At 39.1% G+C, this 14,569-nt stretch overlaps 1 protein-coding gene across 1 annotated transcript; it reads left to right on the plus strand.

Moving 5' to 3' along the window:
* The first annotated feature begins 449 nt into the window (after window positions 1-449).
* LOC133740866 (cytochrome P450 CYP82J17-like) lies at window positions 450-3,238 on the plus strand. The gene is made up of 2 exons (XM_062168801.1): window positions 450-1,444; window positions 2,535-3,238. The coding sequence occupies exons 1-2, from the start codon at window positions 503-505 to the stop codon at window positions 3,159-3,161; spliced, it is 1,569 nt and encodes a 522-aa protein (XP_062024785.1). The 5' UTR covers window positions 450-502; the 3' UTR covers window positions 3,162-3,238.
* The last annotated feature ends 11,331 nt before the right edge of the window (window positions 3,239-14,569 follow it).

Here is a 14,569-nt window from a genome sequence, read left to right on the forward strand (position 1 = left end):
TGGAACATATCTTTATCTGACATTCATATTAGGTTGTTGGTTGTTGGGTGTCATTGTTGACACTCCCGTACTTATATCCTCTACAAAGCATGGGTACGTGAAAATGAGTGCATATTCCTTACTGATACGGGATATGAGTGCGATACGTCGAGATATGCGTATCCAACGGATCTAATTTTAGATGCGTCGTGGATGCGTGCGTATCTTGATTTGGATACGTTATTTGGTAATGAAATTAGATACACGGGGTAAATGATTCTCTTATGCTTCAACTTTCATCGACTTAGTTTAGTATCTTTAATTCATTTCGATTTTGTTACAGTTTCATCTTCATTGTCCTATGTGGGTTGGCTCGGTCAATTTTCCCGTCCGACAGAGGACGGTAGTTGGTGATAATTATTTTGGTGGCTCCCAGACAACTGTCACTCCACGACCCCATAAATTGAATCCACAAGTTGAACTGAAAGTTAATAACTGTTAAACACCATTATCGCTATAGCTCATGGATTCTCTTTCTCATCTACTAGCAATTACAGGAATTCTAGTTTTGGTTTTGTTGTATCTATGGAGGGTGAGATTTCAGAATCACAAAATGAAGGGCATTATGTGCCCAGAACCCTATGGTGCCCTGCCAATTATAGGTCACCTCCATCAACTAGGTGGCCGAAACCCACTGTTCCGAACCTTATCAACTATGGCTGACAAGTACGGTCCAATCTTTACCATATGGATCGGCAAGAACCGTACCCTGGTCATCAACAACTATGAAGCTGTCAAGGAATGTTTCACCACAAACGACAGACTTTTCGCCACAAGACCATTGTCTGCACATGGAAAGTACCTTGGTTACGATTTTGCAGCATTCGGGTTCTCACCTTATGGCACATACTGGCGTGATATGAGAAAGTTGGTTGTGATTGAGTTGCTCTCTAATCGTAGGCTAGAGACTCTCAAACATGTACAAGTCTCTGAGGTTGATGCTTTTGTTAAAGGGTTGTATTCAGTTTGGAAAAACAAAGGACATGATGGTCAAAGCAAGGTGGTGATCAGTGAGTGGACTGAGCACCTAACCTTGAACGTGATCACTAGAGTTATTGCTGGGAAGAGGTACTTTGGTAAAGAGAGTGATGAACTTGATGAAGAGGAAAAGAGGATTGGGAAGCTTATCAAGGACTTTATGTATGTTTCTGGCAACCCAGTTGTTACTGAGGTAATTGGGTTTCCAAAGTGGATGGATTTCAAGGGGCAATTGAAAACGATGGAGAATATAGGGAGCCAATTAGACTCTTTGATGACAAGTTGGGTTGAAGAACATCATACAAAGAAGCAGAAGAGTGACTCAAGCAACCAGCAGCAGGACTTCATTAATGTCCTACTATCTGAGATTCAGGACAGTTCTATGCTTGGTCATACCCGAGATACTATTATCAAGGCAACAGCACTGGTATGTTCTTTGAAATTATTTATAGTATAGTCCCTAGTCCCTAGTGATGATATCCCATGAAATTCTGGTACCAAGAAAGCAAATAGCTAGAACCAAACAGAAGTCCTTCTAGCAGAGTAGGTGTAAACAGACCTTTGTATAGAATCTGAAAGACTAATGGATCAAAGTGAACATAACACTACTTTCAGGAATATTGATAGCTAGATACATATGGACCCACTACTATATCTTAAGCACTTGACAGAAAAGAAAAATGAGTTAACAACATATCATATAGATGTACTCAATACCTTTACTTCTAATCCAAAACTTTTCATTAGAAATCTAAATTTAAAGAAAAGGGGTGAATCACACGAACCCTTATATTTCTGACGGACGACAATGGATTAAAAGTCACAATAACCAAGACAACCAGATAATCCATTATTCTGTTAAAATCCTTAGTATGCTTGATTTTCTTTTAAGGTGCATATGTGACGCAGTCGGATTGATAACTAGGTTTATCAGCAATAAACCTAACAAAAGGGTTCTGGAGTCCACCAGAGATAAAAGAGAAAATTCTCTATCAATAAGATTAAAAGTTGAAAGATAGGTTTGCAGCCGCTTGCGGCTGCTTATTAGAGAAAAGAAACCCTAGGGCGACTTACAATGAAATCCTAAAGCCCATGGGTAAAAACGAAAACAACCCAAAAATAACTAGGAAAACCAAAACTCCGAAAAATAGAAAAATGCAGTTTTGAGGCCCTAAACAACCCCGAAAGCCCGAAAAAGGCCACAGCTCATAGCAAAGCAATGGGTCTTGTTTCTGGCGCGATTCCCTTTTCGGAAAGGTAAGACACGTCCCAATCGGACACCGAGCTATTTCGTGGTTACTAGTCACTTTTCGTTTTCCTTCTTTTGCACGATCCAACTGCTCTTCGAATTGGGCTGCCATCCGTTCTACATCAATATGTGACATATTATCAAATGGGGCAGAGGAAACAGAGGCTTAGGCATGAACTTATTTGGTTTAGAAATTGTCTTCTGATCCACAACATAATCAGTGTGCCTAACATGATTTGCATATATATGTTACAATTCTCATGTGCAGAATCTCATCCTAGCCGGTTCAGAATCCATATCAATCAGCTTGACATGGACTGTCTCTTTACTATTAAACAACAGAGATACCTTGAAGCTAGCCCAAGAGGAATTAAATCGTACAGTTGGCAGGCACAGATGGGTGGAAGACACTGACATTAAAAACCTGGTTTACTTACAAGCCATTGTCAAAGAAACATTGCGTCTATACCCACCAGCTCCGCTCTCAGTTCCCCATGAAGCAATGGAGGACTGCAAAGTCGGCGGCTTTCACATCCCAAAGGGCACTCGTTTGTTTGTGAATCTGTGGAAGCTGCATAGGAACCCAAGTGTGTGGCCAGACCCTGAAGTGTTTTCCCCAGAAAGATTTCTTACAAGCCAAGCAGGCGTAGACGCTTCAGGTCAACATTTTGAGTTCATTCCTTTTGGGTCTGGGAGAAGAGTTTGCCCAGGTATCACTTTTGCATTTCAGGTTATACACTTGACGCTGGCAAGGTTGATTCAAGGGTTTGAATTGGCAACTCCATTGGATAAGGCAGTGGATATGACTGAAGGATTGGGGATCACTTTACCAAGAGCAACTCCACTGGAAGTTCTCTTAACCCCACGTTTAGCTTCTGAATTGTATCCACAGTAAATGGAAAATTATAACTGTGGTGCTTTCTTTTGTATCCTTGTGAAATATGAAAATAAATGCTTGAACTTTGCTAGTTATATATTTGCTAGTTATATATGAGGAATTTAAACGACCTGCCAAATTATTCTAAATTAGCATGCAAACTCTCTAGAAAATTAAGAGAGTAGATTTTAACTCGCACTTTCTCCGTTCAACCCAGCCAACCTTTAGTTAATATTTTTGTAGAAAATGGTTCATTTATGGTACATTTAATATACCAATAAATTAGATAGACTAGTTCAATATAAATTTAGATTAACTCCATGCATTGATAGACTAGTTCAATCTGATTTTAACCGTCTACAACAATTGGAAGCTGGTCTACTATTGTATGGAGCTGGTCTACTGTGTACATTAATGTACTGTAGAACTTTTTCTGTAGAAAGTATACAGTGAAGATTAAACTTTCACCAAAATCGGTGCCTTCTAGTCGACATTCATGTACACAGAGGAATACATGCAAAATGAGTTCAACACACTAATCTCAAACCAACCAATTCTTCTAACAAAGAAACATAAGATCATCCATCTCCATACATTGAATATGAGCTCTTAGTGGATCCACGAAGAAACTTCTTTCATTTTCCTTGTCTATGATTCTAATAATCTAATTATCAACAAACCATGCCATAACTTCATTTAACTGACTCTTCCACAGAGAAAGCACTCCATAAATTGACTTAGAAAGTCAAGAAGAAGAAAAATTAGCAAGCTAGGTGCCTATATGTTGAGCAATTATCACCATAGCTCATGGAGTTTCTTTCCCACCTACTAGCAATTACAGGATTTCTAGTCTTGGTGTTCTTGTATCTATGGAAGTTGAGATTTCAGTCACAAAATTAATGATGGGCATTGTGTCCCCAGAACAGCACGGTACATTACCAGTAATATTTCACCTCCATCAACTGGATCGCCAAAACGCATTGTTCCGAACCATAGCAACAATGGCTAGTAAGTATGGTCCAGTCTTTACCATATGGCTTGGCAAGAACCGTGCCCTGGTGATAAACAACTATACATGAAGCAGTCAACTGAGTCAAGGAATGTTTCACCACAAATGACACCACACGACCAATGTCTGCGCAGGGTAAGTACATTGGTTACAACTTTGCAGCTTGGGTCCTCACCTTATGGCACATATCGGAGGAATATCAAAAAGTTGGTCATGGTTTTAAGATGTCAATATTTGTCACACCATGAACTTTCAAGAAATTGGTGAAAGGAATAGACCGCGAACTGAGCTAGTCATCGAATTGATGAGAACTTGGAAGAGCTAAACACCACATACAGTCCGCTGCCCCCAAGAAGTTAATCTCACTCAAAATAAAGCAGATGCAACCGTTTCCTTCAAGAGCTGAAGCCACCCAGATCGATGAACGCCACAAGGTCATCTTCAGTGAAGGTCCAAAATAAATAGCCTAGAGGGATACATTGATCGATGAAGTTTCATTCTGTTATACTGTAAGCAATTGTTTAAGTTTTCATAGGAATTGCTTTGAAGTCCTAATTAAATCCCACCTCAACAGCATGAAGTTTATCTCTGTGTCTCATCTGAATATGAAACGTAGAAGGTTTTTGGTATGGATATGAAGTTGTGATATGAAAGTGATACCATTACATGAGATCGGCTGCAATTAATGTTATTGTTTGACTATGTAACCATACCAAAAGTGACTAAGGAGAGAGCAAGCAGAGGACTCTGTTTTATAAACAGAGGAAATTGGATATGATTGTGCCAGTACTGAACCAGCATTATTGCCTAGTTTGCCTTATTGGTGGATGTGCAATTATTAGATAGAAATCATAATGCTAAAAGTCGCAGTTTAGGGTTTTGAAATCATACGTTCCAATTTGAGAGAAAATATCTGCTTTGTCTGGTTACATTTGTGAACGAGATCAAGCTTTGCCTTTTTATTGAATTCCATTTGTGCCCCCATCCAGTCGACTTCGGATGTCACTCCTTGTAGTACAAAAGCAGTGGCAGACGCAGGATTATATTTATTGGGGGTAAATTTTTTTTGAAAGAAATATAATGAAACTATGAAAGAGTTGGGTTATTATTTGCTTTTAATACTTTCACAACTTCACAATAAAAAAATTTTAAAAAAAAATCCAATCCATAAATATTTTGAAAAAAAAAACCATGCATCTCTGAGCAAAACATAACAACTATCAATCAATATAACTCTAATTATATAGAAGAAGAAGAAGAAAAAATTTCGGAAAAAGAAGAAGAAGAGAATTGACAATCAACAATCTGCAAAGCACATGCATGTAATTAACAATACATGTAAAAGAGATTAGAAAGGGAGTTTTTTATTCATTTCTTTTATGTTTGTGGGCCAACAAACATAGTTTTTTGCTATTACTACATGTAAAAGTCTTGTATTACTCTAGAATAGGGACTTTTATTGCTTTTCAACGAGGGCAATATTGCCGAAAACGATTTTATTAGGGTAAATACTATAAAGCAAATCAAACAAAACCAAGAAAATGAGTGGGTGCAGCTGCCCTCACTGGGCCTTAGTTGCGTTCGCCACTGTACAAAAGTATCACTTTCTCTATCCGGACAGAGTCGTCCCCATATAAGATGAGACCTAAGGTAAAATTTAAAGAATCCCTTAATGGAAGCCTATTTTTAATTTTATTCATTTTGTCACACCCTTTAGAAAAAATGACAAAGCAATGTAGAGAAAAAAACTCTATCACTCAAGTCTAAATTATTTTATTAGCTGGTACAAAATGCTATAGAATAAAGATGCCTCACCAAATAGTTAAAATTGAAGCCTCTGTTTATTTTCTTTTTGATATACAAACAAACTTATTATAGAAACTTAGTAGTATGTAAGGGTAAAGCCAAAGGCCCATACATGGTTAAAGTTTCTATTAGTGAGCTTCTTTAATGATTTTTTATCCAACAAAAAAAAAATCACACTTCCTAATTTGTAATCCACACTCCTTCTTTCTTTTTTTTTTTGCTGAGATTTTTATAAAATAGTTAAAATTGAAGCCTCTGTTTATTTTCTTTTTGATATACAAACAAACTTATTATAGAAAGTTAGTAGTATGTAAGGGTAAAGCCAAAGGCCCATACATGGTTAAAGTTTCTATTTGTAAGCGTCTTTAAAGATTTTTTATCCAACAAAAAAAAAAAGGAAAATAAAATTCACACTTCTTAATTTGTAATCCACACTCCTTCTTTCTTTCTTTCTTTCTTTTTTGCTGAGATTTTTATAAAAGTACAAATTTAAGTTGCTAAAGAAAAACTGACACTGTGGAGGTCATGGGTTTAAATCTCACTGACATCAGAGGTGGGGTGGGGAGTTATATTGTCGTCCAGAATTAAATAAAATAAAATAAAGTTACTAAAGATAAAATTTAAGTTACTGAAAGATGAAACATTGAGTGTGGATTGTAAAATAGAGTGTGAATTTCACTCCAAAAAAAAAAAAATTCTTGAATGATTTGGGCATAATACTTTTTCTTATGTTATTTTTTTTTTCATATTTGAATTAATGAAATTTTGAGAAAACTGAGGCATGGTCCAGGTTGAGTGTAACGTCCCGAACCTAAATTTACCAGTTTACTAGTCATTTGGACAGTAAACGATAATTTGTTTTACTTTTACTCTTTTTCGGTAACTTTAGTGACCCTAAAAGTCGACTTTTTGTTCGGACCATAATTTGAGAAAGTTTTCTTCACGGAAGTTATAGATGACGTTAAACCAAGCGCGTGCTTATGTGGTACGTAAAAATCGGAGCTCGTATACGAAAGTTATAAGCGAAAATGTGAACGTTACTGTTCATGGTAACTTTCTATATATATAGAAAGTTACTGTGGTAGATTTCTATTTCCATTTCCGGAAATCTACCTTCTCTCTCCTCTCCCCCGAACTCTCTTCTTTCCCTTTCGGGTCCTTCTTCCTGCCTTCGATTCCGCGCATTCCGGCCACCAACCGGCGTGCAGCTGGCCACCACAAGAGCTCCTCCCTCCCCTCTGCACCCTAGTAGCCTTAGGTTATGGCGATTTGGCCGAGAAACCTTGAATCGAAGCAAAGTTCCTCATAGGTGCAGTTTGGCTTTTTCCGGCAAATCTTCCATTTCCGGCCGTTTCCGACCACCAAATTGGGACTGTAGGAGCGCCTTGAGCCGGCGAACGTTTCCCCTAAGGCCTCTTGCTCCGATTTGCATCGTGGAGGTCGAATCGACGAAGAACATCCTAGGGTCCGAAGCTTGATTTCTGGGTTTTCTTCATCGGCTTAATCCGAGCTCTTAAAGGTAAAATTGGGACTTGTTGCAGTTGAGAAATTTGTTGGGTTTGTTGTTTTGCAGCTACTGTCAATTTTTGGTGGCCATCGGAGGTGGTGGCCGCCGGCGCGTGGGGCTGTGGGTGGCGCGTGGAGGCGTGTTGGGCTGTGTTTTAATTCCAGTTTTTAGCCCATTAAATCCTATAAATATTGTAGAGCTTGTATATGAAATTTGGTGAATTTTGGAGAAGCTTGGAATTAATTATGAATTTTGAAGTTTAGGGTTTCGATTATCGAATTACGAGAATCCGGCCGTCGGATATTTCTCGGTTCTGCCTTGGAACCTTTAAATTGACGAATTGGTATTAGTGGTATAATTTGGGTGGCATCCGAGGAGAAGTGGAGATGTAATTATGAGGAATTGATTTTTGGAATCGTATTAATTTGTTGAATAACTATTCACGGAATATAATTGTGTACAGGGCGATGTATCGAGCTATTGCTCGACGAAGGAACTCGTGTGCGTGATCGCCTGAATAGTACTGTGAGTGGACTTTTGTTTTTAAAAAATGATGCATGCATTTAATTCTTGAATTAGTGCTCTATTTAATTATCATATTATCTTCTGAGCATAGGATTGTTTAAAATTTTGATTTATCTCGTGGAATTACTTTCATTGACGATTTTCATGAAGTGATTATAAATTATTCCGGTTGTGATTTTCGGATATTAATTTTGTTATGCTCGGATTTGAAATTATGATTTATGTTGTTTTTCAATAATGTATTTTCCAGGGTATTTTCCAAAATGGAATATTAGTTCATTATTGAACTTCCTTGCTTATTCATTATTGACCCGAGAATATTTTGGCGTGTGGGACACGCCGTTGATTTATTGATCTTTCCTATTTATTTATCGACTTTCGATTTTGGCATTGGGAATGCCTTGATGATGATTTTAGAATTTGTTTTGTTTCGGTTTACGGGGATTACGATTTATTATTATTTCTCGCCTTTTTGCTATTGATTTGGAGATACTTTTGGCGTGTGGGACACGTCGTTGGAAATTCTTTTACGAGAGATGGGGGAAGCCTTATGTATTTTGGATTTACTGGATTTTCGGTTATGTTTCCTTGTGCCATACTGAGGGGTGATTTTATCATGCTAGCATTGATTTTTCCGCCTTTGTGGCACGGTGATGGGATCACCGTAGCCCTCCGCCTTTGTGGCGCAGGTTACTGTCTCTGTGACAGTAATTCTGTAGCCCGGTATCCTATCGCTACACTTAGTGGCGTAAGGGTATATTACGGGAGTAATGGGAGTACTTTAGCCTGGGAGGCTATCACCCGAGCCTGGGAGGCTCATTCGTATGGCTATCATCTTCCCCTACTTATACTATTTTTGACTAGCGGGGACTAGTCTGAGTTTTCTTAACCAGCGGGGCTGGTCTTATATTTTCGAGTATTGAAATTTCAATCTTTTACTCTGTTGTTGTGGCTAGAGGGGCTAGTCGGTTTTCTGGAGTTCAACGTTTTTCGGATTATTTTCTTAAGTGTTTTATAAATGTTGCATGCATCCGGATTTTATATATATCGAAAAATGTGGGAAAGTATGAAGTTTTATTTTGTTTTATTCATATTAAATTATTTATTTTTGTCCACTCACGCTAACGGGTTTTTCAATTACTTTCCCCTGGGCCCTTCGGTTTCAAATGCCCAGTTTGCAGGTGAAATTAGTTGAGGTCGGGCGTACATTGGAGTTGAGGCATAGACAACAGCGTGGCTTCCGCGTTTTTATTTGATTTAGGTTTTCCTTGATCACCCTTGCTATTAGATTTGCTCTGATTACCTGAGGAAATTAATGTTATTTAAGTTGTGTTTTGTGTCATATGATTTTGGTTGATGTTGTTTGGGGGAGTAGGGTGGCTCCAGGAGAATAAGGATGGGTGATTTAGAAGTGTAAATTTTCTTTCTACAGGTTTTGGATTGTCCACTTTAGGGGAAGTTCTGCCAAATTTTTGGCAAAATTTCTTCTAAGGTGGGCCCCGCAGGTCCACTTCGGATTTCAGGGTGAAATCCGGGGCGGGTCCTGTCATTGAGGCTCAAAGCCATTGCCTTGGTTGCCGTACCCAAGGGTCGGCCCTGTTTCCGGCCATTGACTTCTGCATGTCTTCCTCTTTTGTACCACTTAGAAACCTTGTTCTTCTTGTACCTATGGTGACTGCCACAGATTTAGATGTTAAGATCATGATCATAACCAACAAAGTTTATAACGAGTATGAGATTTTAATACAAATAGTCTCGGCATTAGTATGCGTGGTACCATTCCTTATAACTCAAAGATAACTCTTCATTTTTTTGATCTAGAATTCACAATTACTTTCATCTAAGACTACAACGCTATGATAGAGGTCAGTGGGAGGCGGCTGGGCATATGGGCTTTTGGAGGAGGATTTTTAGGGCCGATCAGGTATGTTAACATGGAGGATGGCTATGGCGGTGGTTGTCTTTTGGTGGTTGAGGTTCATCACATAACAAAATTGCAGTGGGGTGGAGTAATGGTGCCAGTGCCGATCCAGCGACGGTGGCGGTCATTTCTAGTCCGGCGACAATTGTTTGGCAACGGATTGTCGGTACCCGGTAGCAACGATTTCCTTTTGGTTTTTGTTAGTGTTTTATTTTTTGAGTTAGTTTGTTGGTTAGGGTTAATAAGTTCCTACTCCTTTGATTTAGGGTTGTGTTCCTAATCTTTTGAGCTAGGATTAGGTTTAGGTGTTATGCCATGTAAATGGTGTCATTCTCGAGGACGATTTGGTTCAACTTTGGTTTACTGTTATGGGCTATCTGCTAACAAGCGATCCTTTATACAGAGTCTGGTACTTTTTTGCCACAGTGTTGAAGAGAACGCAGTCTTTTTACTGTAAACTACGAGGTATTACTGGGTCATTCGGGATCATATGATGAAAGTAGCCTTAGAAAGGGGTGCATTGTGGTTAGAGTTTGGACCCATTGGTCTAATGGTGTTGGAGAGGAAAGATCTCACATTGGAAAAGTGACAAATAAAATATAACTTATAAGTGGGTGGATCACACCCAATTGTACCGAGGCCTTTTGTAATTAAAACCCAACACCTATCGGGTGGTTAAGTTGGGACAGTATCGGTACAATGGTGGGCCACGGGCCACGCTTGTCGTTGTTTAACATGGTATCAGAGCGGGTCCTTCTCCAATTGCGTCTCCACGTAGGCACGTATCATGAGCCCAAATTGGGTACCTGTAACCATGGTTTCTTGGGGTTTCGGTTTATGTCTCCCCCAATATATGATTTTTGATTGATTGAATGAATTTTGAGAAATTTTATTCACATACCTTTAAATACTAAATACACATCCCTTTTTTCATATACCCAACATCTTATTTTATAGGTATATTAAATTACCAAAAGAGATATTTATATCAAAAATAGAGAAACATAGTTGGAACATATTTTATTATTTTGTCAAGCTAGTATAATATCAATATATATATATATATATATATATATATATATATATATATATATATATATATATGAATATATGGCTAATTAGTATAACGATTGGATTTGTTACTGTTATTGGAGGAGCACTGGCATCCGTTGTTCTCAAGCTTGGTTCTAAAGTGCAGCAAATAATGCTCGATCTTGTCATTTCCTTATTTGGCTATGTTGTTAATTATCGAGTGTATAATGAAAAAACATATTGATAGATGCTCTTGAAGCAAATCTGCTGAATTTTTTCCTTCAAAATAAGGCTCACATGGTGTATAATGAACCAAAGATATAAGTATGGTATTTTGGTTCTATAAGGTGATTAAATAAAAGAAATTTATTTTGAGTTGGAAGATGGAACTAGTAATACCTGGGTTGTGTGGCTGTGTGCTAAACCTGTTATTTGTCTTGTTGAGATTCAATTGTAAAGTTTTAAATATGAAACACATAATGGTTGAATTGAGAGAAGGACAAGTACGTTTAAATTAATGGCTTCTGGGCATAAGGCCAAGCAGATTTTAGCTTCATAACTTGAACATAGCAACTTAATGGTTTGTGTCTCTAGCTCCAGCGTCTTCTAGTAGCTGGTTCTCTTTTGTATTTGCAGCTTTTCTTCTGTTGTATTCTTCTTTGGTGTTATTTTTGGCTGTTGCCTTCGTTTATAAAATTTTCAGTTGAGCAAAGAGGAAAAAAAAAATTGGATGTGTAGTGGATAGATATGGTGTATTGTGAATGAGGATAGTTTAGGAAGTTTAGGCTTGTGTTTTTAGTAAAATGTTAAAATAAAAAGTCAAAAAGTGGTGTATTAAATAGGAAATGTGTATCTAATATTTAGCAATGTGTGAATAAAATTTTTCATCAAAAAAGCACTTGTCCAACAAAGGCTTTTTTGTGAACTTTATAATTTTTTACTCTTAATCATGCACCCTGACCCATCTTAATTATCTTTCATCATCAAGTTGAAAAATCATTATGTGGCCAATTTTTTTTTTTTTTAGGAAAACGGAATCAGGTTTCATTAATAATAACAACGATTTCTCTTGATTCGAAAATCCCTCATATTACATCTTGATACACAAATCAGACTGCATAGAGCAAAGCTACCAAAAAAAAAAAAACCAAACTAAAAGGAAAATGCAAAAAGTTAAAAACCCCTACTCCTATCCGACCCTAAATTAGAGCAATTGACTTGACAAAAGTTGACGCCTAAGACCTGTCTAGTGTGCATCGCCACTCATCAATCAGCAAACAGCAATGATCAAGGGCGGTATAGGATAAGAGCTGAGCGAAGCGCAATTATACAAAGCAACAAAAAAAAAATTATAGGCCCTGCCACTCTCCAACAACCCAAACCAAACCAGGCCCAAAAGAAAAAAATGAAAAGAAAATGAGCTAGTCCAGCCAGACTACAACACTTCAGCCCTACCAGACTGAGGGCCAGTGGCCCATAACCCATCTCCTTCCCCTCTTCTTTCAGAGCGATTGGATCAGAGCCAGCAGTGGGTAGCACTCCGTCACACTTCCAGCGACCGGCCTCGGCCCTCCATCATCGTCGTGGTCTGGAAAGAAACTCTCGACCCGACCTGAACTCAAAAGGTACTACGAATCAAAGACTCCACCTCAGAGCCGCCGCTGACCGCCTTCGAGAAGCATAGATCCCTCCACAAGCCTCCTCAAAGTCGCCTCCTGAAGCCACCGCCGATCACATAACCATAGCACCCAGACGAGATTGTCCTAAACGAAACTACTACCTTGATCAAACGACGCCTCCGTTATCTACCGTAGCTCTTACCAAGTCTGCGTTGTCGCCGTGCCCGTCACCTCGCTGCCCTCTCACTAGAACCCCGCAAGTGCTTAGTCTGTGAAACCCTAGGTTTCCTCCAAGGTTACTCCGAAAAGCTCGGAGGCCTCCGATGGTGTTATCATTATGTAGCCAATTAATTTAGGGTCCTTGACCCAAAGCACCAAAATGAGCCAAAATTATCTCACTTACCCCAGCAACAGATTTTTATTCCCACTTACCCAATTTAAAATAAAATGACAACTTTGCCCTCGACCTAATTAATGAATTACATCCATGCCATCGATCTCTCTATCCTCTCTCTCTCATCCTCCCCCGATCTGCATTCTCTCTCTCTCTCTCTCTCTCTCTCTCTCTCTCTCTCTCTCTCTCTCTCTCTCTCTCTCTCTCTCTCTCTCTCTCTCTCTCTCTCTCTCTCCGCCATTGTTAATTCCCTCATACCTCAATCTCTCCTCATTTCACCCCCCAATCTTCGACACCGATCCAAATCTCAATTCTTCGATTTCCATTAGATCTGAACAACCAAGAACTGCAGAAAGTATCACCCGGTGGTCGGCGACGTCGAAGCCGACTGAGATGACGAGTTCCAAGGCCAGAGGGGCTGCAAGTATCTCTCCGTGGTCGGCGACGATGATTTTCGGTCACACCAACTCTCTCCGATCATTGCCATTAAGAAATTCAAACAGTCCTTCCTCTCCGGCAACCCCGAGGCCGCAATGAAAGTCGAGGCTCGTCGGAGAAGCCTGTAATCATCGCAATTGCAGCACCGACTCGGACGTCATCAGATTACCATAGAGGGAGGAGACTTCGCCACCGGAGCCGGGCCGCTCTCTCTCCCGTCCAAAATCCAATTCCGGCTCCTCCAAATTCCGATTCTGGTTTTGGACTTCGACGTGCAACACGGACTGCGACTCCGACAGCTATATCTCTCTCACTTGTTTTTATCTTTCTTTCGCTGTGTTTTTGTATGTGTATTGTTGAATCGTTCATTTTTGGTTGATCGGAAAAGATTGGAGATGAACGGAAGAAGATAAATCGAGTACTGCGACTTCTCCACTAGAAGTAGCTCACAAACATATGCAGGTGGGGGCCGTGGGTGGAAGACAGTATAATATAAATGGCATCGAGTTTTTTATGACACACGGCATGTTGCCCTTTTTCTCATTGTTGGATATTTTTTTTTCTTCTATTGCGACTCAGCTCAGGGAGCTTTGGGTTTTTCTGAGGTTAGAAGTTTGATGTTTTTGAGAATTAATATAAATGGCATCGAGTTTTTTGCTCTTGAAAGAAAAAAAAGATGTCTATTGCTCCCCAATAGACGTCTATTGGGGGGCAATAAATATTTTGAATTGATGTAATCTCCTCGTTTTTTTTCTTTAATCAAAGTTTTATTTGTGTAGTTTTAGGAAGATTAATTACCATTTCGGTAATCTAAACGTCTATTGGGGGGCAATAGACGTCTATTGGGGGGCAATACATGGCTGATAATCGTCTATTGGGGGGCAATACATGGCTGATAGTCGTCTATTGGGGGGCAATAGACGTCTATTGGGGGGGGCAATAGACGTCTATTTGTGATGCCCCGGAATTTCGTATTTATTTTCCGAGGATTTTCCGGAAATTAAATTGTGGTTATCGGACGGTTTCGTGGCTCGTGGATGGAGTGGAAGTATTTCGGACGAATTTTTATTCGGAAAGTATGACTTTAGGGGGTTTGCAAAGGTTGACTTTTGAAGTGTTGAGATTCTCCGAAAACTTCCTTCACGAAAGTTGTAGAGCGCATCGATACGAGTTCG

This window comes from Rosa rugosa, chromosome 3 (genome assembly GCF_958449725.1).
Source record: "Rosa rugosa chromosome 3, drRosRugo1.1, whole genome shotgun sequence".
Classification (NCBI taxonomy): domain Eukaryota; kingdom Viridiplantae; phylum Streptophyta; class Magnoliopsida; order Rosales; family Rosaceae; genus Rosa; species Rosa rugosa.

Bases quoted from the DNA above. Each gene is read 5' to 3' on its own strand.
- LOC133740866 (XM_062168801.1), top strand. From the start codon at position 503: ATGGATTCTCTTTCTCATCTACTAGCAATTACAGGAATTCTAGTTTTG. The intron at 1,445-2,534 runs GTATGTTCTTTG...TCTCATGTGCAG, and splicing joins TTATCAAGGCAACAGCACTG to AATCTCATCCTAGCCGGTTC.